At 42.4% G+C, this 26,861-nt stretch overlaps 1 protein-coding gene across 2 annotated transcripts in view; it reads left to right on the top strand.

Moving 5' to 3' along the window:
- PIGG (phosphatidylinositol glycan anchor biosynthesis class G (EMM blood group)) overlaps positions 1–26,861 on the top strand; it is an 81,040-nt gene that overhangs the window by 43,441 nt on the left and 10,738 nt on the right. For both annotated transcript variants that reach the window (XM_066569655.1, XM_066569657.1), the window contains one exon: positions 6,304–6,467. In XM_066569655.1, the coding sequence (XP_066425752.1) occupies positions 6,304–6,467 (164 nt within the window). The remainder of the gene's footprint in view (positions 1–6,303; positions 6,468–26,861) is intronic.

Here is a 26,861-nt window from a genome sequence, read left to right as displayed (position 1 = left end):
CCAAAATACCCATCGTTAGATGTTGGCTTGTTCTTTCATTCTCTGATGAAAAAACTGTTCTGAAGGTATGGAAAGAAGCAAATTAATTCATACAAGGGTAAGAGGGACTTTTTTTTTGCATTTCACAATTGAAAAAAAGTTATCTGATATGCAGAATTTTAGCATAGAAAAGTAGAATGGTTGAGCTGGTAGTTCATAAATTACAGAGGCTACAAAGGTGCTTCAAAATCTAGTTAATGCTCTCTCTTAAATTTGTAAATTTCTCTCAGTTTGTGCTGAGAATAGTTTTTCCAGTCTGGGTCCATATTTCCAAGGACGGAAGGAACTTGTTCCAAAAATGATGTGTAATTTCATGCCTCTTTTATGTTGTTTTTCTCTGTGTGGCATTCTGATCTGCATTATCTGGGAAAATTAAAAAGCTGGTGACGTACGAAACCAAATTGTTCATTATTAGTTTTTTTAAAAATGTATTTAAATATCTTCTTCCCTTTCCTTTGAGTTCTGTCTAGAGATGAATGACTTGTTGCAAAGGGAAAAGTACTCACTCTGTACAGCTGAAAATCAGGATTGAAATGTTTCTTTAGTTTATTTGTGACACATAATTAACTGGCAACTTTATGTTGATAATGAACTGCCACTGGACTATAGATGCAGGTTCCATAGAAGATATACAGCAGGTGAGCTTTTACCAATATTTATGCTATTTTGTGTACCTGAGTTGGAAAAAAAATCTAAAAAATCTCCTGTGCTGTGCCACCAGTCTACCAAACACATGGAGGTAACCTCTCCCTGTTTACTCACATCTTCTTTGACAAATGCAGGCACTCAAGCTTTCTTCATGTATCTCGAGAGTACTCTAGGCAAGTGACTCAGGTGAAGCTACAGATGATTCTGCATGGTTGTATACATTTTCCAGCTCTTCCTTAAGTGAGTGGTGGACGGTGGAGGTCTGGATGTACCCATACTGGTTCAGTAACAGATTTTACTTGTTTGAATAAGCCATTTGATCTTTTTTCTTTATTTGTGGGAAAACCAGGAAGATCTTTGCTTAGTGACAAGCAGATTCAGATCCCCACCTTACTTCTGTGCCTCCCCATGAAGTGACAGTGTTCTTACTGAGTACAGTTCAGGTGTCCCAGGTTTAGGAACTCTGTCCTGTCCATGACCATCAGTGCTGAGTTCATACATTTTGACTGACTTAGGACAGGGTTGTCTTTCAGGCTGAGCATGTATGGTTTGTTCTCAGACACTGAATAAACATTAAGGAAGTACAGCTGGGCTGTTTCTGGAGGAAGGAGTCCATCAAATTCTCCCTTTCAGTATTGACCTCTGTTCAGCTTGCTCTTGATAACAGTCATTTGTTTACTGCCTCAGGAGCAAGCAATACTTATGCTAGAATTCTAGGGGAGAGATGTGAAGGAAGCACAACTGTATTATGAGGTATGATATGTACTGCTGGCATAGATTTAAATGTCTTCCTTTACTTTGTTTCTCCAAGTTTTGTGGTCACTAGAGCTTCAGTATTAAACTTACGGAGTTCAGAGTGATGCTAAGGTTTTAATTTCCAGACAGACATAAAGATGTAATGTAGCATACAAAAAAATAGCAGGCTTATGGTTGAAATACAAAAACTGAATACCACTGAAATTCACTGGTAATGTAGATCACATTGGATGCTAAATTTATACTGTGTTGCCTAAATGAGGTAGGAGAAGAGAAAAATAAATGTGATATGGAATGCTTCCATCTGGAAGTAGGAGAGAGGTTTAGAGAACTACTTTTTGCACATGTCTTGGTGTGATTATGAAGTAAATGAGAGTTGCCCATGTTGCTGAGTCTTCATTAAGTCTTGGTAGACGATATGTTACATAATGACTAAAGGAGTAACTGTCTTGCTGAGTGTGGATTGTAAGTGATGGCCTTTTGAATATGATAGTAAAAATAGCCTTGTTCAGGATAGCATATTTAATGAATGAGGCACTGTTCTTTCAAAAAAGTATTGTAGAGTCCTTCAAGACTTCATGGAAGTAGCTCTGCAAAAATCCCAAGTGTACAGAATAAGCAAGGCTGACAGGAACAGATACTACTTTTTATTAATCAGTTGCTATAACTGATGAACATGGGGGAAAAAATGAAGTGCCTGGGTGTGGAAGCTAACTTTTTGATTTTGAATGTAATAGGAAAAAAATAGAAGGATGGGTTGAAAACAAATACCTTGATATTACACTTGGTTTTGCATTCTGCATTTCGTCTGTGTCTGAACCGTGAATGCATCTTCTGTCTCAGTTTAGTTACCAGACTTCAGGGTCATGTCCTTGATTGAGAGAGGAGCTGATGGGAGAAAAGCAGAAGGAAAGGCCTGGCTCTTCTTTCCATTCTGGTTCTGCTTTAATCTGATGCTTTACTGCCTGTGTAAGCAGGTATGTGTGTTCCTGTCTTAAACTTTCTTGATCCTGCCCTGGACCTGGACCTGATGGCTGGGCTTTCTGGCCTAATCTTGGACTTGCCTTGTCACTACAGACTTGCAATCCCTAGGCTGCATCTAGCCCTGATCATTATCTCTGGATCCAGCCCTGACGTGGACATGTCACTGAAGAGTCCTGACTTACTGCTCTCACCTGCCTTGTTTTCACACTCTTTTCCCAGCTTATCTTCTTTTGCAGAACCAAAGTCCCTTTCTGCTTTCTTGCAGTTTGGATCTAAAAGGCAAATTTGTTAAACAGTTGTAAATTAAATGGGAAGGCTATGTGTGATGTCATTTTTCCAGCATTTTAGTAAGATTTTTGTGAATATTAAGCAGAGGAAAAGGTTGCTCACACAGGTTGTGTAGTCTTCATGCTTGGTGGTTTCTAGAGATTGTCTGGATAAAGTGTTGTGTTATTAATGTATAGCTGGGTAAACCCAATTTGTTTTCTAGTCTTGTTTTAGTAATTAAAGGCTTGATTTATCACTTTGTGTGAATTGATGAAGTGAAGGAAAGGTTAAAATACTCCAGTATTGTCAAAAATAGATGAAGTTAATACATTTAGTCGGAATACTACTTATTTACCAGGATATTATTGCAAGCTTGAGAATCTCTTGATGAATTTTGCAATGAGCTTGAATAATTGATTGTTTTCTCCTAAGCCCTGAGTTGTCCACGTCTCATAACTCAGCAGTCATTTCCCAAAAGTATGTTGTATATCATTACTATTTGTCCTTAAAATACAGCAAGAATAAAAATAAATTACTCGGTTTTTTTCTCTTTAATAGCCCAGCTCATAAAAAACTTACTTTGCTGTAAATATTGCTAAAAATATTTTTGTTTCCTTGTGTGAATGCTCATAAATGAACAAAAATTCGATGTGTTTATTTATTAGTCTTGTGGAATTTTGTTGCCATGCTTAGAGCAGTATATCTGGAGAATGGGAGAAAGAAAATACAGTTCCAGTTTCTGGTGGTTTTTATCACTAGAGGAAACCAGAATAGGTTTGTATATTTAGAATTATTTGGATCTAATTTGGCTTGCCTTTAAGTAAAGAGATGGACTGAGTGACTATTTAAAGTGATTTTAACTTTTTCTTGTTATGATTTCAAAGCATTGTAGGATAATTTACGTTGGAAAGGACTCACAGTTCAGTCCCATTTTCAGAACAGTGTCAACTGTGAGGTCAAACGAGATGGCTCAGGGTCTTGAAACCTCCAAGGTCTGTCCGGAGACAGCAGAACCTTTCTGGCCAACCTTTTCTGAAATACTAGAGTGGTATGTTAAAATAAAAGGAGGCACTCTGAATTGTCAGTTATTTATTGTGTGGCGTATTAGAATTTATAGCTTTGAAAATTTAGTGTAAATACATGAATTTGTCTTGGAGAAAGATATTTAACGTGAAGAAAAAATGCTTCTTCCTACTCACTGGGACTCTTCCAGTAGAATAGTGGCAGTAGTATCCATGAGACTCAGATTCACGGTAGGAACAAGATGTTTGGACACTTCACAAGTGTGATTGGAGTTGTGTGTGGATCCAAATGTGTGCGTCTTTGTTCTACAGATATGTCACCTTAAGCAAAGTCAAAGACAGATGGAGTGAGCCCTGTGGTGAAGGGACTCAGGGAGCTGAGGAGGAGAACCTGTTCCTTCCTCCAGCTTCCTTGCTTGCCTTGACTACCTTCCACAGGGAAGTACATATTTTTGCCTGCACCAGTTCTGTAGGACCAGTGATGTGCACTGCAGTGCAGCATTTATTCTTGCTTCTTCACATATACAGTGGCATGGGGAGTTTCCCCAAGATGCCAACAATCAACCATGTGCATGAGGATTAAGCGGTGTAAAGAGACTTTTCAGCTCCTCATGACACAAGCAGGAGGGGTCTCCTAATGTCTCAGCTTTTCTACTCTGTATGCATCATGCAGAGGAGAAGGGCAATGGAAAATAAGTAGATGTGGTAGGCAAAAGACCTGCTGCTGTCGACAGGGACTGGAGGAAAATAGAGCAGGTTCCTTCCCTACCTGTCCCTGTCAAACTGTAGCTTATTGAGAAGCAGCACCTTGCTCAGCACTCAGAGTGCTTACACTTACCTTTCTGCTCTTGCCATGACCTCAGTCTGTACTGGTTAAACCTGAGAAGTAGTCTTATTTTGCAGCTTCCTTTTGCAGTCTCATATTACAGGTTCTAGGGCACAGACTCGCTTTCTTTTTTAGTTGCTTGTCCTTAGTTGTGCTGTGCTGTGCTCCTGGCATTTCTGGGCATTGCACTAAATGCATAACAATAATTGATTACACTGGTGCCATGATTTACTACAGTGGTGCATGATGAAAGTCAAAATGAGGAAGACTAACAGTCATAAGTGAAGATTTTTATACTGTATAATATCTTGGTAAACTCTATACCATACAGCCCTCTTACAGATTCAGGCTCCCCTTACATTCTGGGGATATCTTCATGGTGAGATTGATGGAGATGGTGACTACTCATAATGGGCTCTGAATGGTTCCATCAACACAGATGCCTTTTTTCTCTTAGGTTTTAGAGCTGTCTCAGAAATAGGTTTTTTTGCTGGTGCCTCGTTAGTTATGTACCTAAAAGAGCTGTCTATCTTTTATGCTTCCCTTTGTGCTCTGGGCTTTGTGACAGAAATGTGTATTTGATGATAGCACTTCCTTGCTGGGTTAACTTGCAGTTCAAGAGGACTGCAGTCACTAAGGTGACCCAAGGTCAGGTTTGAGGGAAATGGAGAGCTACCACTCCTCATATGCTCTGTGGGGGTTGAGTCCAAAGCTATTGATGGTGACAGCTGTCCTTACATTAATGTTGTTCTGGAATTCTGTAGGTGGAAAAAGAGGGTTTGATGGCTGTTAGAAGATCAGTGCTGTAGAAACTGAGCAGTTTCTCAAGGTACAGCAAGAATACCTGAGAGCTTTCTCACTAGTCTGAGGAAACCTATCTGTGACCTTTTAATTTAAGAAATATTCTGCCTTAATCATAGGGTGTCTTTGTTACTTTAGGTATTTGGGTAAAGTTAAGTACTTTTGGATTTTCAATGGAAAACACTTCCTTCAATTTTACATTGTTTCTTGTTATTTAGTGGTCCTGGTCACTGGAAAAGAAAACTAGGTAAAACATACCAGACTTTGACAGCTCTTGGTATTTTAATTGCTGTATGTTCCTTCTGTTTTTCTCTTGGTAGTTTTAAATGCCTTTTATTGATGATTCAGGCTATCTAGACTGACTTCTGGTCTATTTCAATGCAATCTTATGTGGTACAGGGACTTGAGAAGGAGAAGTGTCTCTACATTTGCCTGTCTTAATCTGTTTACATGCAGGAACTTGTGCCATGAGGCAGGCAGGTGGGCGATGTAATGTTCCATTACAGCTCTAATTTAGAGTCCTGCTGTCTCTAAGGGCAAGAAATATTTATTCCTGGTGTAATTTTAGGCAGCAGACCTAAAATCTTGTGTTCTAACCTTGTGTGACAAAAATAATGTATATTTTTCAATAATGTATCTGAAAGCAGCAACTGGAACTGTTTATTTTAAATTCTTTATTTTTTAATGTAACTTACTAAACAATAGGCATGTTAATTTGCAGAAAAAGTAAGACTCACAAAGTAGCATGCTGTTTATGCCTTTGTTAATCTGTAAATTTTAGTTAAAAACACTTGTTTGGTAAACTGTATTATTGAAAGTCACATGTAAAGAATACGGCTGTACTATAAAGCAATTCAAAGAGTAAGTCCTTAATGGGTGCAATAGTTAATATTATTCTAATGTATTTAAAATGTATCTTTGTAGGTATTTGGATATTTACTATTTTATCCCTATTTTCAGGGAAATTCAAATGGCATTGCTACTGTGGACATTTCAGCAGGTTTTGTGGGACTAGACAGCTATGTGGAGATACCAGCTATCTTCCTCACAGCATTTGCCACATACGCGGGACCTTTCCTTTGGGCCATCCATCTGCTGTGCTACTTGAGTTCTGAAGTTAGGAGGTAATAATTTTTGAACTAAAGTAATGCTCCTCTATGCACTACAGTTATAAACACCAGCTATAACGTGTATATATTTGCAAAGAAATTTTTGTTCACATAGTCTTTTTCCCTGGAAGTTAGTTTTGTATTAAAAACATGCATGTTACTTTTTTCAGTATAAGTTCACCTAACTCTACCAGTTCCATTTTATCTGCAGAAGCTTTGCTTTGGGAATATACATGTATGTTTTACTAATTTTGTTTCTTAATGAGTTCTCAGTTTGCTGTGCTAAATTACTTATTTTTTTTTTTATGACAGCATGTTCTGCCTAAAAACATTTGTTCTTGAAACCTTTTGAGACCTGAGAAGGGCTTTTTAAAGTATTAGAATAGAATTCAAACTTAACTAACATGATGTTCTTTGAATGTCCTTGGACATAGTGACATGCCAAGTTTTATAAATAAAACACACTAATATTATTGTATGTTACTGGTTATTGCAGTCATTTGTAGCTAAAATATTTGTACTTCTTTGGGTATCTTGTGTAGTGGATGAGTTAAAGTAAAATGAATAATTGCATTGGAATTAGAATTTTAAGACAGTTGTAAAATGCTAATGTAATTTAGGAGTGTGCATATAACATCCAATTGGATTCTCTAAAATTGCTTTTAACTCATCATTCAGTATTTAAACTGAATGGTACAATATGTTTAAATAGGGGAGTTATTGTATCATACCAATGTACAAATGCCAAAACTTCATGAATTTTCACAGAATTGACATTTGACAGTGACAAAATTCTTACCATCTCAGAGTCTTTTCTCTGTTATCTACTTTCTTTTAGTGATTGTAAAAATATTACAGTAGGCTCAGTAGGTGGGATTTTAGGCAGTATTTAGTTTATCACAAATTTTTACCTTACTTGTCAACATCTGTAAACCTCTGATTCCCTTTTATCTACACAGTGTAATCTGGTCTCACTCTATCAGTGATTTTTTGTTTTCTGGCTTCTCTCTTCTCCTTTTTCTTCTCTGTTTTGGGCTATGCCTACACTGTGTACTTGTGTTGGCTCATTAAAGGTGTAGGGAGATGGGATCTCTGTGCAGCTGACAAAACTGCACAGACCAGTGGAGGTTTTTGAGCCAGGAGGGACCTGTTGTAGCAGACTAAATTTGTGCCCAGTCACTGCGTCCATTTTTCTGGACTAACAGGCCCCTTAACAGGTATTCAGAGTTATTAACCTTTGTTCACTGATTTGCCTGTCAGCTACATGGCTCTCTAAAGATGTCTAGCAGTCTCTTGTTGCTGTGGATTTATGCAGACCAGTGCTGGGCCATTGTATTGATCTACTCGTGCACTTCTTAGTGTAAATTGAGACTCTCTGTAGAACCTTACGTCTTAGTCTGGAGCCAGCTACCCTGAAGTTGTCTTTGGTCTTAAATAGATTGATACTTTGGTCTAAGTACTGGTGTTTGAATATAATACTTTTGAAAGCCAGGCTTTTCTCTGTTCATTCACTTTGTTCATTTTTTTGCTTCAGCAAGAGTATATGTGGAGTACACTAAATATTGGTGTTTTGATTTGTGTAACCTTATAAAGCCTTTCTTGAATTTTCCTTACTGCCTGCTGACTTGACACCAGACTGAGTTATAACTCTGTTTCTAATGCTCCCCAGTTTAGCTTTAGTTACTGCTTTGCTCAATCAATACATTTTTCCAGTGTCCAGACTCTTCAAGCGTTCTCCATTCTTTCACTCTATTTTACAAAATAGTACATATAAAAAGTGTTGCCACTTGTCTTCTGGTAAATATGTTACCCATGAATCTGGGTACTGCTTGCATTCTTTCAATGTCCTTTTTTTTCCCAATTCCTTTATACCTCTGGTGTGACTTGTTTAAAATAGCTCTGTGCTATTTTAAGAGTTCACATCCGTGTTTCTGCCATGTTGAATTTTTTTCTTGTGGTCTAACTCTCCATTCTTTGTCGTGTACTGTAGGTGCTTTTGAACTGGCACTTTTGGTTTGAGCTTGGAGGATTCCAAGCAGAGTAGAGAGCACTGCCTTGGTGGCATTCTCTGGGGAAGGAGAAGAAAAAAATTTAGCTTCTGTAATTTAAAGAACTGCAGTTTTATTGTTTAAAACCTAGACTGCAGACTGTGATAAACACTAACATACAATGAAGAGAAAGTGATAACATACAGCATGTTTTGGAAAGCTCTTCTAACAAAATAACGAAAAACTGTAGGTGACAAAATCTTTGAGTATCTGTACTTGTTTAATATTATTTCAAATAATGTGCCTCTACAGTAATGTTTCTTGTTGTTCTGATGTTTTCCTGGTTGAATTTTTGCAGATTAAATCTCAGCTAGTAGTGTTGCCAGGTACAGAGCTGGCTTAACCTGCTCTCAAGCAGGTAGCTACGGCCAGTAACTCCCACATCACTTATGTAAGTAGATTCCATCAAGCAGCTTGTGTCTCTACCCATTCTAAGGTTCATTTCGGTCAACTGGTAAGGTTGTTTCCTCAATGAAACAGTCCATAAATATGGACTGGAATCTCTAGCTGCTGGGACTTGCTTAAATTGATATGTTAATCTGCTCGGAACTTGGTCTATATGCTTTTTTTTTTATTCTTGTGCTTTGCCATTGCTGTCCAAATGGTTCTTATTACTTGCTTGTTACTCCTTGGAACCAAAGCTGAAACTGAAGAAGGCAGGGGGTCAGCTACTTCATGTGCTTTCTTAAGTGTATGGGACACTGAACTTTTTTTAAAAAAATGCTAGATGCTTTAGGATGTTCTTTATAAAAGCTTCTTACTAACTGCTTTATAGCAATATGCTTTGGTCAGTGGAATTCAAACCTCTGCTTTTTGATTGTGGTTCTGAGTGCAAGATTAAGATGTGCCCAGAACCACTCAGGAGTATCATTCTTAGCAAAGAGCCTGGCATTCTGCAGCCTGTTTAACAGCTGTTGCATCTGAGGAGGTTGGCCTGGATAGGAAAGCCTGATTCCAGGGCTGTCTTTGTGAATTTCAACCACTCTAGCAGAGTCCATGTAATTAACAGCTGCATCAGTCAGGTTGGCTTACCAGACCTTCTTGCATTGGGCATTACTGCATAGGTGCAAGTACACATACATACCCTTCCCTCTTTTGGCACTTTGCATTTATGAAGCCACAGAATACTTGAGTCTGGAGTCCAACCCTCCTATTGAAAGGAGGGTCAGTCAGAGCAAGCAGAGATATTCCAGGGTCTTCTTGAACAACCTGTTCCAGGAGTTGAACAGCTGTTCACTGGTGTTTAAGGGAAATTTGTTGTGCATCATTCATCCTTTCACCGAGCACCAGTGAGACGAGTCTGAGTACATCTTCTTGTGCCTGTGAGACATTTATGAACATTGGTGAGAACCCTGCCAAACTTCGTCTGCTCAAGGTTAAACAGTCCCAGCTTTCTCAGCCTCTCACTTTGTCAGATGCTCCAGTCTCTGAAACATATTTGTGAGCTTTCAGTGCATTCTCTCCAGTAGACCCATGTCTATCTTGTACTGGAGACCCCAAAACTGGATCCAGAACCTAGGTGTGATCTCACAACTGCTTAACAGAGAGGGAAGATCACCTTCTTCAACCTGCTGGCTCCACTTTTTGCACTACAGCCTTGGGTTGGTTAATGGGAACATTGCTTGCTTATGCTCAACTTGTTGTCCCTCAGGAATGACATCCTTCTCTATCTAGCTGCTTTCCAGATGGTCAGCCCCAAGCCTGTTCTGGTGTGTGGTGCAGAATTTGGCATCTCCCTTTGTTAAACATCTTGAGTTTCTTGTCAGTCCATTTCTCCAGCCTGTCGAGATGCCCCTGAGTAGTAGCAGACCATCTGCTGACCCAAGTCCCGCACAAACTGCTCCCAGTTGTGTATTGGGTGCAGGCCTGCTGAGGGGGCACTGCCCCATCACCTACTTCATTAGTGAAGACATTAAGCAGTACTGGCCCCTGTGTGACATCCTGTGGTTGACCACTGGTGACTGGCCTTCAGATGGAATTTCTACAGCATATCAATAATTGTTCAGTTCACCTGAATGTCCACTTTTCTTAGCCTGGACTAGGCTAGGAAAATATCAGAAAATACCAGTTTGCTTGTGGAGATGTGATGAGAGACATTAAAAGCCTACTTGTGAGATGAAAGTGCGTTAGATACATGTAGCCCATGTATCATACCAGTATTTTGCTGGTATGATAAGGTGGAATAGAAGATAAGGATGTTTTCAGATAGTACATTTGCTGTGGAAATGTAGTTGGAAGTCCTTAAACAATTTGCTTTCATCTGAATAAACTCGTGAAACTATAAGATATTCTCCTCATATGGAAAGGTAAATGTGTTTCTAAAATAATTAAGTGGCATATGATAGACACTAACATGGATATTACTGCCACTTTTAATCGTTCAGGCTCTCCTGAGAAACTTGGCAGCATAAATGTGAAGGGATTTTCACAGACAGAAATAGAAAGAACTCTTTAGGTTCAGTCTCCATGGAAACCGTGCAATAACTCTTGAAACTATTTTTGAGATGGGGAGTACTGATTAAACTGATGCCTGAACTTAACCAAGTGTTCTGTGTGTGACTTGCATAAATTCCTGTGAGTACCTGGTTCATATAAAAGGTAGTTTTTACAGTGACCACTCTATTGCTCTGTTCTGGATTAGAACTTGGGGGTTTTGGCTCCCTAAAACTGGAAAAGGGCCAAGTTGTTGGATAATTTAACCTATATTATAAGACCTCACTGTGCAGGTACACTCCATATGGATTCAGTTTCCGAGCTCCTACCAAAACAAAATTGTCATGTGGGTGATGTTCACAGTGTTGTGTAATTACCACTCTTCAGTTAGGCATCGTGATAGTTTTCAGATTACCAGCACATTCAAATCTGTGTTTTACTTGGTTTAGTTAGTTAAGTGTCAGGGTGAACTGGTGGGTGTTTCCTAGCACTAGAAGCCTGCATGCCTATTAGTTTTTGTTCCTCAGATATCAAAAGTTGTAACGGTGCTTTCACATTAGCAAATGGCTTTCAGATAGCAAAAATGGATGTATGCCCAACAGGAGGGTATTAATAGTTGCATGACTTTAATGTTATGCCTTGACTCTGTTAATGTAGAGCTCTGGCACATCAAACTTAAATTTTGCTCTGAATTCTTTTATGATGCTGATCTAAACAGAATTAGGAAGGTGTGCTAGCTGAAGGAATTTCAGCAGTTCACATCAGCTTTTGCTATCTTCAGCCCATTGTGTTTGATTGATTGAGTCCCCCATCTTGGTTTGAAAACACAGGTGTCTGTTAAGAAGGGCAGGAGCCTCTCTTGAAATGGAAAATGTAAACTCCCTCCCTCTGAATTATTACAATTCTGAAATTAATGCACTCTCAGGCAAGATATGGGAGTAGGAAGAACAGTTCTTTATTAGGGAAAATAAAAATGCAGTAATATAAAACAACACTGTCAGAGTCAGAATATGACCTGACACCCCATGGCTCAGGGTACTGGTAGCAGTCTGATTGAATGGTGGCTGCAGTCCTCCTGCAGTGACAGGTGTGGTTCTGTTGGAGCAGGGATCCTGGAGAAGGGTGCAGTTTTCCTCTGAAGGTCCAGTGGTGGTGTAGATGGGCCTGGTCTTCCTCTGGGAATCCAGTGGAGAAGAAAGCTGCTCCTCTGGGAATCCAGTGGGAAGAGGCTGCCTGTTGTGTTCCGTATGTCAGATTATATTTTGGAAGGAATGCTTAGCTCCTCCCCCTGAACGAAGCATCTCACCATGGGATTATGGGACTTTATCAGTCATGCAGTGAGACTCAGTGGCCCATTAACGGGAGATATCTCCTGGAGGGAGGATGGATCATGGAAAAGATAAAGGAAACTGCCCAATTAACAGAAGATAACTGCCCCACCTCTAAGAGAAGGCGATAGAATAGACCCCCCCATCTGCAATCTAAGACACCCCCCATTCACTACCCATGTTAATGCATTAAAACTTTTCCTTCTGGCGTAAGGTGGACATGCAGTGAGTTTCAATACCTTTTTTTTGAGTCCTAGGTAGAAAGTGTCTTCTTAAAGACAAAGGACAGTCCAAACATTTTCCACTGAATCCTTCAATATTTTGTACAAATAGTTTTTAATTCTTCTGTTTAAATCCATTCTGTCTTAGGTTAGCTGAACAAGGTGTAAGCTGAAAAAATGTTGGCATCTATGAGTATATGCTCCTGCATTCTCTAAAATTGTAATACTTATTATCTGTTATACTGTAGCAGTCTCATTCTCTAAATAAATAAAAAGAAATACAGAGGTCATCTACTTGTTTGTTGATATGTGTGGAAATCTGGAAGTGATTGGCTAAAACTGGGCTGGGGTTTTATTGCCATGAGCTGAAGGAGTATTCTACTCACTTATGTTTTTCCTGAGATGCTGTCGTTGTAGAGATGGCTGAAGATTTCTCTTGGACTTTGTTACTACTCTGTGATGGATACCTCTTCAGTCATTCCTTTTCATGTTGTTGAGACACCGACTTTTCCTATGAGGCTTCCTCCAGGCAGCCATGACTTTCAGCGTTGAAAAGTATTTTCTAATTGGAAAGTGATCCAGCAAAGTAGGGTTGCTTCTGTTATAAACAAATAACAAGTTACTTCCAAGCCATTTGCAAAATAAATATCATCCTTTTGCTCCATTAATCAGTTTTAGGAGCTGAAGCACTTTCTATGTAAGTATTAAGGAAACTTGTGTGCACAGAATTTATGAGTAAACAGATTGGGGGTAGGTTAGGTTATTTTTGCTTTCTATAGATAAAATTAAGTGTCTGAATAGATTTAGAACTTAAAAAATTATAATCTAATTTTTGGTGGAGTTAGCATATCCAACATGAGGTTTGCTTTCCAGTAATGACTGGAAATTGAGAACGTGTCCTCCAGTGTGCTAGCTACTGCCCAAATCATTGAGGCTTACTCACTTGGCTTTTAAATGGTCTTATGGATGCTGTTTATTACAATTGCTATGAGATTTGTTCTCATCAGCAGAACTGCAGTCTTAGGTAGAGACCACTTCGAGTAACATCAGCTACACTTTTTAATTGAAATGGTCTATCACTTTGTAGGTAATACTGAATTGAAAAGGTTCTGAAAATCTTTTTTATTTCTGCCCAAGCTCTGGTTTGAGGTTGTCATGGTTACATTGTCTTCTTCCTCTTGTTCTTCTGGTTTTCATGTGACTTTTGCTCAAGAGCACATAGCTGAGTTTACAGTTCTCATTGCATCTTTAGACTGCAACTACCTACAGTGCAAGTATGTAGCACCACTTTGCTGTACAAAAGGGCGCAGTATTTGTTCTTTATTTTTGTTTCGAACCTCTGTATTGTGAGACAGTATTTTTCTGCCATCCTATATGGTTAGATTTCCCAAAGTTGCTTGCACAAAAGAGTTCATTAGATGTTAATACATGCAAAGCTTATTGAATATTAAGACAACCAGTATTAACTGTGTTGGGCATGAGTAGCCTAGGGGAAGTTTTGTGTTCCAGTGGTAAACATGCAGAGTATCCTCAGAGAATAATGACAGTCTAGTCAGAAACTGTTAGCAGGATTCTAAAAGGACTTGAAAAGCTGAAAAGCTAATAATGAAAGGTTGGTTAAGTTTTGTGTCTGTAAATAAACTTATAGCAGTCCTTCCTATTGTTACTGAACTATGCTTACTGGAACTTAACAGAGGAAAACTAAAAAAACCACATCATTCTGCAATAAGCAGAATTTTAGTAAGGTTGTATGGAGAAGGGATTAGGTTTTTCTACACTACCATGTAAGAAAATTTTGATTAGTCAGCCCAGCTCATAGTAGATGTTGAGCTGTGAAGCTTGGTGCTGCTAAAAAATGAAGATTTCATTTTCCCATGTGCTTTCCTGCTGTCTCTGACTCACTGTCCTTCTTTATATCTTGCCTGCTGTCTCTTCTCTCATTCCTCCGTATCCTTTTCTTTAGCTTGTTTGGTATCTTTCCTATCCCTCACTTGTTATCCGCTTGCCAGCAGCACCCCACCCCACCCCAAACTTCCCTTCTTTCTTGGACACACTTTGCACCTGTTTTTCATACTTTTTCTCCCTTGCATGTGCAACACATCTCTCCCTCTCACACTTGCATTGAGATAAGACCGCTGCATGCAGACTGAGAGAGACCAAGATGGAAAGCATAGAATTACAGGAGTAAACAATTATTTATGCATATGAGGTGTCCCAGTAAAACAGAGGCACCTGGATGTGGTTTAACACCTCTGTTCATTCTCCTCTCTCACTGTGTCAGTGTCTCTCTCTGTCTCTGTATGGTGCTACACCTGTCTTCTCTCCACCCCCCTCCCTCTTGCTTTCCTATCCTGTCAGACACTTACCCTTCTTGTGCACGTTGCCTGTCTCTCATGGCTGTGCTTTCATCATCCCATGTGTTTGGGTTTCCTGCCTCTTTTACATGCAGACTTTTCCTACTTGCCACATGTGTTTGCTTTATGCCTCTTGTGCTTCCTGTCCTGGCTATGCTTACCTCTCTCTCTTGGGCTTCCTCACTCTCTCCTCCTCAGTGCCCTCCTGTCACTCTCATGATTCTGCCCCTCACAAGCGTGCTTCTTCCTGTTTCATGCTTCTGCATGAGCTTTCCTCCTCACACACTTCCTCACTCACACTTCATGGATCCCTGACTCCCCATCAAGGCTTTTCCCCTTCTTTCTTACTCAGTTTTTCCATCTCTCAGTCATGCTTGCTCCTTCTCATGTATGCGTTCTTCCTGCTTTATGTGCTCTTTACATTTTCTCTCACACACTTCTGCCCTTCTCTCACATACCTTTCTCCCTCTCTCTCGCCTTTTCCCCTCACCTTTATGCTATTCTCCTGATTGGCACACTTCTCTCCTCTTTTGAGTGTTCCCATCTTGCAGTTCCCCCCTTGTATGCTTCCCCCTCTCACGCATGCAACTCTCATTGCTCATGCACTTTCTCCCTCTTGTAAGCATGCAAATGCTCTCCCTCTCTCATTTGAATGTGCTTTGTTTTTCTCTTGCTTTCTTGTGCATGTTTGGTCTCTTGTTTCTTTCTCTTGTGCATCCTCATGTCTCTTGTTTATCCTTTTTGTGTCTTCCTTTGCCTTTTGCAGCTTTTCTCCTTTATTACATGCTTTCCCATGCCTCACAGATTTTCAGCTTTCACATGCACTCAAATACTTTCAAATCCAAACTGCTTGCACTCTCCTTCTCTGTCCCATGTTAAATCTTTTACCTGGGTCCTCATCTTCTCCCTCACGCTTCTTCTTTCACATGCCTTTTTCTCTAGGACTTCCCTCCCTCATTCCCTTTGTCTCTTTATCTTTTACTTTCTCCTTTGTATGTATTCCAGTCTCTTGACAGACATACTTTCTTGCATGCACTGTGCCTTTCTTGAGCTTGCAGTGTCTCACTTGTGCTTTCTTCTTCTCACTCGTTCTCTATCCTTTCCACCTCTATAGTTTTTCTTCTAAATCTGTAGAGCTTGCCCCAGCCATACCCTGCTTTGGCTTGTCTTGAAGCTGCTTTTCCTCCCTCTTAGATTTGCATTTCCTCTCTCTTGGGGATTTCCTATCTGTCTTTCAAGCTTTTTTGAGAGTCCTTCCCAAAACAGAGTGGCTTCCCTTCCTCTCTCCCCTCTGTCATTATCTCCAGTTGTTCTTCCTCCTCTCAGTTGTTCCTTTCCCACATCTCTTCTCCCTCTCACTGTGAAGCTTCTTCTCTCTTTATGTGTGCACCCACATTTCCCTCTCTCTCTCTCTGATAGGTTTTGCCTTTTTTTCATGTGCTTTGCTTTGCCTGCCCCTCATCTGTATCTTTATCAGTGATCTGTACAAGGGGATTAAGTCACGACACCAAGTTAGGTAGAAGTGTTGATCTGCTGGAGGACAGGAAGGCCCTGGAGAAGGATCTGGACAGGCTGGATTGATGGGCCTAGGCCAGTAGTATGATACTGAAAAAGGCTAAGTGCCAGGTCCTATCCTTGGATCACAACAACCTACAGGCTGGGAGCAGAATGGCTGGAAAGCTTCCTGGTGGGAAAGGACCGGGCGGGGATACTCGTTGGCAGCTGAACATCAAGTGTCCAGGTTGGCCACAATGGCCAATGGCATCCTGGCCTCTATCAGCAGTAGTGTGGCCAGCAGGACCAGGGCAGTGATTGCCCCTCTGTACTTGGCTCTGGTGAGGCCACACCTTGAGTGCTGTGTCCAGTTCTGGGCCCCTCACTACTGGAAGGATATTGAGGGGCTGGAGCACATCCAGAGAGGACAGTGGAGCTGCTGAAGGGTCTGGAGCACAAGTCTTATGAGGAGCAGCTTAGAGAATGGGATTATTTAGCCTGGAGAAAAGGAGGCTCTCCACAATTACCAGAAAGGAAGTTATAGCTAGGTGGGGGTCAGTCTCTACTTCCAAGCAGCAAGTCATAGGACAAAAGGAAGTGGCCTCAAGCTGGACTAGGGGAAGTTTAGATTGGATGTTAAGAAAAAATTTCTTCACTGAAATGATTGTCAAGCATTGGAACAGGCTACCCAGGGAAGTAGCTGGGTCACCATCCCTAGGGGTACTTAGATGTGCAGATGTGGCACTTAGGTGCATGGTTTGGGGTGGACTTGACAGTGCTGGGTTCATGGTTGTACTCAAAGATCTTAAGAGTCTTTTCCAGCCTAAATGACTTTGTATGTTTTTTGCATGTATGTTCCCTCTCATGCTTTCCCTGCTATCCAATGCTTGCTTTCTCCTGTGTGCTTTGCCTCTCCTGCCTTTTGCCTGAATATTGTGCTGTGCCTCTCTCATGTGCCTTTTTTTCTTGTAACTCTGAACTTCCCTTTCTTATTCTGTCACTTTGTTCTTGTGCTTTGACCTTTGCCTCCACTTGTGTGTTTCTTCTTGTATGCATTTTCCCTCCTTTGTACACTTCATCTCTCACGTATCTTTCATTCCCTTCTGCCTGTTGTCATCTTTACACACGTGTTGCCTTCTCTCTCACATACTCTGTCTTTCATGTGGGCTTTATCTGTCACATGCTTTGCTCTTCCCTCATTTGTGCTTTGTCCCTTGTGTCATGTGCTTCGCCTTTCTTTCTTTCTTTCTTTCTTTCTTTCTTTCTTTCTTTCTTTCTTTCTTTCTTTCTTTCTTTCTTTCTTTCTTTCTTTCTTTCTTTCTTTCTTTCTTTCTTTCTTTCTTTCTTTCTTTCTTTCTTTCTTTCTTTCTTTCTTTCTTTCTTTCTTTCTTTCTTTCTTTCTTCTTTCTTTCTTTTCTTTCTTGTCTCTCTGTCTCTTTCTCTCTGTCTCTCTTTCTCTTTCTTTCCTTCCTTCCTTCTGCCACTTCCTTCCTTTCTCACTTTTCTCTTTCTCTCTCTTTCTCTCTCTCTCCTCAGTGTTTTGCACTCATGCTTTGCCTCTTGTGCATGTGCACTTCGATTCCTGTGTGTGTGCTTTGCCACTCTGTCTCCCACAGATGCATTTTGCAGCTTTGTCTTTTGCAGTCATTGTGTCGATTTAGCCATTTTACTCTCCTAGTCTCTCTTCTTATAGTGTCTAACATTCTTCTCTCTCATGCATTTCCATCTTTCAGTTTTTCTCTCCTTGGACTTTGTCTCATGACAGCTTTCTGTCTCTCACTATCCCCTTTGTGTCGCTTGCTGTCTTATTTATTTTTTGCCTCACTGTACTTCTCTCTCCTGCTCACTCCTTCTCAATCCCTTCTTCTCAGTCACACCCCCAACCATTCCTCTCCTTCCTGAACTTTCCATCTCACTCTGCATCTCTTTTTGCCTCCCTCTTCCCCATCAATCTGTGTCTCTTTGACCTCTGTCCTTCTCTTCCTTCATCTCTTCTGTTGTCTCCTGTCTTTCCGCCTCCATGAGATGGGCTTTTCCTCTCTCATTTGTATCTCTGCCCTGCAGCTTTTCTTGTCTTCCAGCCATATTTTGCCTCTCACTCACTTCACTTGCATGATGTTTTTTCCCATGTTTGCCTTTTTACATTCTTCCTTGCTTTGCCTCTTTCACTTTCTCCATTCCTCATGTGCTTTCTCACCTCTTTGACACATTCTTGCACTTTCCCTCTCCTTCATGCTTTCATTTCCTTGCTTATGCTTTCCCTACACTGCTTGCTATTTCTTGCTCTTGGCATTCCACTGCCTTCATTTGTCTCTCCATCTGTCTCTTGGGCTTTTTCTTTGTCTTAGAAGTGTTTTCTCTCCCTCCCCTCCTCACAAATTACCTCTCAGTCTCACTCCTTTCTTCTCTTTGTGTAGCTTCTGCCTTTGTCTTTTCTTGTCTTAGGCTTTCTCTGGACTCCTCTTTGCATTCCACTTGTATCTATCCTTCCCTGTTTTCCCTCTTAGCAGTGTGCTTTTTTCAGTCAATTTGCTCTTACTTCTCAACCTTTGCCTCCCTCTTGGCCATGTTGTCCTCCTCCCAAAGAAACTGTCTCCTTCTTGTAGAGGTGCTTTCTCTTCCATTCTGATCAGTCTTCTCTTTCACAGACCTTGCCCTCTCCTACAACCTTAAACACATCTGCTTTCTCTCACATACATAACCTCTCACAGACATGTTGCTTCTCTCTTGGTTTGCTTTTCCCTTATGTTTTTGTGAATGTTCATGCTTTTGTATGTTTCTTTTCTATTTTTCTGTTCACTTTTTCCTCCCTGCTGTCATCCTGTGGCTTCTCTTTTTCTTGCTTTCACTTTCCCTAACCTTTTCTCTCTTCTGTCTCCAAATTCCCTCCCTCCCTCCCTCCTTTGATCTTCCCATTTCCCTACTCTCTTTACCCTCCTTTTACTCTATCTCAGATGTTTTCTCTTTCACATTCACTCTCTCACATGGTCTTCCCTATTTACTTTCTTTGCCTCTCTCACTCTGCTTCTGACATGCTCTTTTTCCCTCTGTCACATGCTTTGACTCTCTTGAGTGTTGTTACTTTCTTTTGCACTTCCCTCTTCTCACTCTTTCTTCTTTCTGTCATTCTTTCCTCCCCTTTGGTTGCTTTTCCATCTCAGACACATTTTTCTACTTTGATGTGTTCACTTTCCCTCTTGCTCATGCTTGCCATCTCTTGCTCATACTTTCCCTACCCCTGGTCTCTTCCCATTCCTATGCCATTTAGGCATGCTTTTCCTCCCTGATTTGCTTGTTCTCTCCTTTCCTCACAGATTTCTCTCAAAGGGAGCTGAGCAGGTGGGTTCTTCCTCTCAGCAGCCATTCAGGCACAGGGAGGTGCAGAGGTGCTATTAAAAGAAGGCTCTAAGGACCATGGTGAACAGGGTGTGGCCTGTGTTTGAGGGAGCAGCATGGCAGTTTGTGCAGGCAGGGTTGCAGTCATCCTCCTCCTAGTGGGGTTTTTATTTTGTATTGGGGGTGGGTTGTTTGGTTGGTTGGTTGGTTGGTTGGTTGATTGGTTGGTTAGTTTTGGGATTTTTTCAGCAATGGTCTCTAAACGATGCCATAGCTAGTAAAAGTGTACCAACCCAAACAGAACCCCTCAAGAAGGAGGCATCTGTCCAGACCCTTTCCTGTAAGTAGTGTTTGAGCCTGTGAGAAGCACCAAGGGATGGATGGTGCCTGCCTGCAGTGTGAACAGCTGAATGATCTCCCCTGTCTGGTGGCCAAGCTAAGGAGGAAGTCAAAAGACTAAGGAGTATTAGGGAAAGTGAAAGGGAAATATTGTGGAGTTTCACCCTTCCATCCGTGAGAGAAGCCCTCCAGGAGCCAGAGGACTCCTGTGCCTCCTACAATCAGGCAGAAGGAGGAGACCTAGTAGATGAAGGAGAATGGAAATGGGTTTCTTCTTGGGGACTTAATAAAAAGTTCTTCCTGACCCTCATTACCTGCCCAGGTGCCACTTCAGAATAGGTATGAGGCCTGGATCCAGAGGGTCAGCCAGATGATATTGAAGAAAATAATCTGCCTGGAGAGCCTCCAGATTACATTTCATCTGTCAGATGGATCACTACCTCTAGCATTAAAAAGAAAAGTAGTCACAGTAGGTGACTCCCTTCTGAGGGGAGTAGAGGACCTTGTATATTGACCAGACCCATCCTACAGGGAGGTCTGCTGCCTCCTTGGGGCCCAGGTATGGGATATCACCAGGAGACTCCCTGGGCTGATTCAGCCCTCTGATTATTACGCTCTGCTGACACTCCAGGCGGGCAGTGATGAGACTGAAAAGAGGAGTTAAAAGGGACTTCATGGCTCTGGGTCAAGTGGTTGATGGGGTAGAGTGGTGTTCTGCTCAGTCCCTTCAGTGGCAGGGACAGATGATGAAAGGAACATGAGAACCCAAATTATCACCAAGTGGGCTGGCGCCATCAGCAGAATTTTGGGTTTTTTGATCATGGGGCTGCTTTAACACCACATGGCTTGCTGGAGTCAGGTGGGCTTCATCTATCTATGAAGGCAGAAGGATTCTAGCCCATGAATTGGCAGGACTCATTTAGAGGGCTTTCAGCTATGTTCAAAGGGGGAAGTAGATGCAACTAGGCTCTCCAGAAACAAGCCCATGGTGGTAAGCCTGAATCAGGGCTGAAATCAGCAGCCCAGTTGAAGTGCATGTACACTAATTTGTGCAGTGTGGGTAACAAACAAGAGGAGCTGGAAGCCATGGTACAGCAGGAAAGCTATGACTTTGTTGCCATTACAAAAATGTGGTGAGACGACTCACATAACTGGAGTGCTGCAATGGATTGCTACAAGCTCTTTAGAAGGGACAGGAAAGGGAGAAGAGGTGGAAGGGGGTAGCCCTGTATATTAGGGGGGCTCTTTACACCACAAAACTTGAGATTAATGATGATATGGTTGAGTGCCTATGGTTAAGAACCAAGGGAAAGGCCAACAAGGCCGACATCCTGGTAGGAATCTGTTATAGGCTACCCAACTAGGATTAAGAGGTGAATGATCTTTTCTATAGGCAGCTGGAAAATGTTTCACAGTCACCAGCCCTTGTTCTTGTAGGTGCCTTTAACCTGCCAGATACCTTCTGGGAACTCAACACAACGGAGAAGAGGCAGTCTAGGAGGTTCTTAGAGTGTGTGGAGGACAACTTCTTGTTGCAGCTGATGAGCGAGCCTACCAGGGTAGGGACAATGCTAGAACTGCTGTTTGCAAACAGAGAAGGGCTGGTGGGAGATGTGGTGGTTGGAGACCACCCAGTGCACAGTGATCATGGAAATTACAGTTTTCAGTATTTGGTGAAACAAGGAGGGGGGTCAAGTCCACACTGGACTTCTAAAGGGCAGACATTGGCCTATTCAACAGACTTACTCAGAGAGTTCCTTGGGAAGCAGCCCTTAGAAACAAAGGGGTCCAGGATGGATGGGCATGCTTCAAAACAGAAATCTTGAGGGCACAGGAGCAGGCTGTCCCTATGTGCCAAAAGATGAGCCATCGGGGAAGACAACCAGTCTGGGTGAGCAAAGAAATTGTGAAGGACCTAAGGAAAAGAAAGAGGGTGTATCACCTTTGGAAGGAGAGTCAGGTGTCTCAGGAAATGTTTAAGGGAAATTTTGCTTAGTTGGTCGTGTAGGAAAAAAATTAGAGAGCCAAAAGCTCAGTGGGAACTCAATCTGGCCACTTCTGTGAAGGAAAATAAAAAATGTTATTTTTAATACATCAGTGCCAAAAGGAGATGCAAGGAAAACCTCCATTCTCTATTAGATGCAGGAGGGAATTTAGTAACTAAAGATGATGAAGAGGCAGACATACTTAACACTTTCTTTGCCTCAATTTTCAAGAGAAAGACAGGTTGTCCTCAGGACAGCTGTCCTCCTGGGCTGGTAGATGGGGACAGGGAGCAGAATGGTCCCCTGTTATCCAGGAGGAGGCAGTCAGAGACCTGTGGAGCCACTTAGATGCTCACAAGTCTATGGGCCCAGGTAGCCATCCCAGGGGGAGGAGGGAGCTGGCAGATGAGCTTGTGAATCCACTCTCCATCATTTACCAGCAGTCCTGGCTCACTGGGGAGGTCCCAGATGACTGGAAGCTGGTCCATGTGATGTCCATCCACAAAAAGGGCAGGAAGGAAGATCCAGGACACTACAGACCTGTCAGCCTGACCTCTGTGCCTGGCAGGAGAATGGCACAGATCATCCCAAGTGTGGTCACATGGCACCTCCAGGATGGCCCAGGGCTCAGATGCAGCCAGCATGGATTTAGGAGGGGCAGGTCCTGCCTGACCAACCTGATCTCCTTTTATAACCAGGTGACCCACCTGGTGGATGAGGGGAAGGCTGTGGATGTTTTCTACCTGACCTTCAGCAATGCCTTTGACACCATCTCTCCACAGGACTTCCACTCCTGGAAAAAGGTGGCAGCCCAAGGCTTGGACAGGAGCACTCTTTGCTGGGTTCAGAACTGGCTGGATGGCCGGGCCCAGAGAGTGGAGGTGAATTGTGTCACATCCAGTTGGGGGGCAGTCACCAGTGGTGTCCCTCAGGGGTCTGTGCTGGGACCAGTTCTGTTTCATGTCTTCACTGATGATCAGGACAAGGGGATTGAGTTCACCATCAGTAAATTTGCAGATGACATCAAGCTGGGAGCAAGTATTGATCTGTTAGAGGGTAGGAGGGCTCTGCAGAGGGACCTGGACAGGCTGGATAGATGGGCCGAGTCCAAGGATATGAGGTTTAACAAGTCCAAGTCCCAGGTCCCAGACCTGAGTCACTACAATCTGCAGCACCACAGGCTGGGGATGGTGTGGCTGGACAGTGCCCAGGCAGAAAGAGACCCGGGGGTGCTGGTCCACAGCTGACTGAACATGAGCCAGCAGTGTGCCCTGGGGGCCAAGAAGGCCAAGGGCATCCTGGCCTGTGTCAGGAACAGTGTGGCCAGCAGGAGCAGGGAGGTGATTCTTCCCCTGTACTCAGCACTGGTGAGGGCACACCTGGAGTGCTGTGTCCAGTTCTGGGCCCCTGAATTTAGGGAGAATGTTGAGATGCTTGAATGTGTCTAGAGGGAGGCAACGAGGCTGGTGAACGGTCTGGGACATAGGTCCTGTGAGGAATGGTGGGGGAGCTGGGGTTGTTTAGCCTGGAAAAAAGGAGGCTCAGGGAAGACCTTACCTCTCTCTACAAGTGCCTGAAAGGTGTTTGTAACCAGATGGGTCTCTTCTCCCCAGCAGCAACTGACAGAACGAGAGGACACAGTCTTAAGCTGCGCCAGGGGAAGATAAGATTAGATGTCAGGAAAAAATTCTTCACTGAAAGAGTGATTGGGCACTGGAACTATCTGCCCAGGAGGTTGGTGAATTCACCGTCCTTGGACATGTTTAAAGAAAGACTGGATGTGGCACTCAGTGCCATGGTTTAGTTGATAAGGTGGTGTTACCTCATAGGTTGGTCTTGATGACCTCAGGTCTTTTCCAACCTAGTCAATTCTGTGATTCTGTAATTCTCCCTAAGTATCCCTCTCTTTTCCCTTTGTTATCCCTTTCCCTTTGGCTCTGTCATTTGCCTCTTCTACTTTTTTTTTCCTCACACTTGCCCTTTCACAGGCTTCCCACACCCTTTTCCTCTCTCTGTGTCCTTTACCCATGCATGGTGCACCTTGTACCTACCTGTCTCAACAGTCTCCCTCTCAGATGCATCCTCCTCACTCTCATGTGTTTCCTCTCTCACATGAATTCTGCCTGTCATGCTTACATTATCTTACATGTGTGCTTTTTCTTGCTTGCTGTTCTCATTCTCTGGCACTGCCCTCTCTTATGTGTATTACTATTCTTAATTTCTGTGTCTTCCTTCCTCTCTTGTGTGCTTTCTGTCTCACAAAATTACCCTTCCTGTTTGCACTTTCAATGCCACTTGTGCTTTCTGTCTTGTCTAGTGTCATTGTTCCCTGTCTTACTGTCATTACCTTGGTCTTGTTCCCTTTTTCTCTAGCTTTCCCTCTCTCCTCATTTCCCTCTTTTTTTTATTGTCCTCAGTTCCCCCTTACCTCTCTTTCTTCAACTCCCACCCTCTCTGTCACTTGCCTTGTCTTTCTCACACACTTTCCCAGCAGTATATGATTTGCTTCCTTCTCACCTGCCGTTCTTCTCTCTGTCATGTGCTTCCCCATAACTTTTCATGATTTACTGATGTCATGTTCTGCTCACCTTGCACTTTCTCACACCTCTTCCCCATCTTCACCTCATCCATATTCCTTCTGTCACACACATGTTTCCTCATGCTGTCATTTAGTTTTATTGTCTGTCTGGTATGTGGTTTTTGTCTTGGACGTGCACTTTGTGCTCGCTCTCTAGTGCTTTGCTTCCCTTGCATGCTTTTTCTTCCCCTTGTGCTATACTGTTTCCTTTTTTTATCTTGTGTTAAGTCTTTCTCTCTCACTAACCTCCTCTCTCATGCTTTCCCACCTTTCTCACATTTTTCCTCTTGGACTTCCCTTTTGCTTATGCTTCCAGCCTCTGGCTAATGCTTTCCCCCCCTAGCTTGCTACCTCCCTCTCTGTTGTTCTCTGTCCTTGTCCCACTTGCTGCCTTTCACACTTCCTCTAGCTTTACATTTCTCACAGTATGTTTCCCTCTCTGTCATATGCCCTTACTGTTGTCTTCAGTGTTCATGTCCTCTCTCCTGAGTGTGCATTTTCTCTCTTTTGGGTGCTCTTTGACCCCTTCTCTTGCTTTCTCTGTCTCGCTTGCATGTCTTCACTCATTTGTGTGTATCATCTTTCTCATGCACACCCTTGCCCTCTGTCCCTTTGCTCTTCTGCTGCCCCCCTTTCTTGCATTGCTATACAAAGCACACAGTTCTCCTCTCCCCTGCTTGTACTTCCTCTCTTACTCCTACTGTCAATTTCCTGTGCTCCTTTCCTACCTCTCTGTCATGCTACCCTTTTCATCTTTTATTATCCCTTTTGCTTTCCCTTCTCCCTTCTTTCTCTTGTTTTCCTTCCCTCTTGCACGATTTCTTGTTTGTCTCCATCTTCCCCACACTTTTCCCTCTATCGTGGGCTCTCTTACTTTGCCACCTTGTAGTTTTCTCCCTTGCATGCTTTATGTCACTCACTTGCATTATAGCCCCAGCACATGCTGTCGCTCTTGGTTGTGCTTCTTGTGTGTCTCTCAGTAGCACTCCTCTCACTGTCTACTTGCTAGTTCCCTCTCTCTGCATTTCTCTCTTCCATAATTTAATTCATCTTGCTGCCCCCTCACTTACCCTCCAAAATTCACCCTAACACTCCTTCTCTTGCTTCCTTACTCTTGCTTCTCACACACCTTGGCACTCACTGGCATACACAGGTTCTGTCACTCCCACATGCTCCTTCCCCATCAATCTGTCTCTCCTGGGGTCTTTCCCTCTCCCTTCACCCCTCTCTGGACATCCCTTCCCTCCCATCCACTGTACCTTTGGCTCCCCCTATCAGATGTCTTTCACCTTCTTACCCTCTTTTACTTTTTCACACACTCTATCACTTTCTTCCTTGCTTTCTCACACTCGCCTCGCAGGGCTTCTTCCCTTTCTACCATGCTTGTCTTGCCTCCTGCTCTTGTGTATAGGCATTTCCCTATCCCTATGGCACTCTTGCATGTTTTTTTCCTTTTCTTGTGGGTTGTCTCACATATTTTGTTTCTCTTTTATACTTCATTGCTTTTACTGCTTTCTCTTGACCACATTTAGTTTCAGTTGAGCAGTATCCCAGTCTCTCTTGCTTGTACTTTTCTGATTTCATGCACACTGCCTTTTTCTTACCTTCACTTGCTCTTTCACTTCCCCTCTTCTCTTTTGCTCATACTTTCTGTCTCACTTTCACACATTCCATCCCTCTTTCACACATTCCATCCCTGTTTGTTTTTGTGCTTTTCTTTTAGTTAATGCTTTCAATTCCTAGAATTCTGTATCATGGCTTTACTTTGTTGTGTGTGCTTTTCCTTTGGTCTGCTGCAGTTTTCCTTGCTTGCCCTTGTACACTTTTCTCCCTTGTGTATGCTACCCCACCCTCTTGGCCTCATACTCTGTTGTTGATTTCCTCATCTTTTAAGTTTCTACTTCCTTGCATGCATGCTTTCCTTCTCTCTCTATAGTGTGTCCCCCTTTTTCTGCATGTGTTTTTCCTCTCTGGTACACTTTCCCCATCTCACAGTCTTATGCTTCCTCTCTATTGCTTTTACTTTCCCTCTCTTGGGCACACTTTCCCTCCCTTATGCAGCCATTTTCCTCGTTTCCAGTGCTGACTTGGAAACCTTGCAATCTCATTTGTGTACTTTCCTGTTCTGTCACATGCTTGTGATTCCACATGTGTATTCCTAATAAAATTGTCTTCTTCTTAAATTATCTCTCATTTTTTCATCCATTTTCCCCTGCCTGTCCCCTCTCTGACACCTTTCCTCTCTCTTGTGCACATAATTTCTCATCTTCTCTCTGGTGTCCCCTTATGCTCA

The sequence above is a fragment of the Molothrus aeneus genome, chromosome Z, assembly GCF_037042795.1.
Source record: "Molothrus aeneus isolate 106 chromosome Z, BPBGC_Maene_1.0, whole genome shotgun sequence".
Taxonomy (NCBI): domain Eukaryota; kingdom Metazoa; phylum Chordata; class Aves; order Passeriformes; family Icteridae; genus Molothrus; species Molothrus aeneus.
This window is presented reverse-complemented; position numbering and strand designations above follow the sequence as displayed.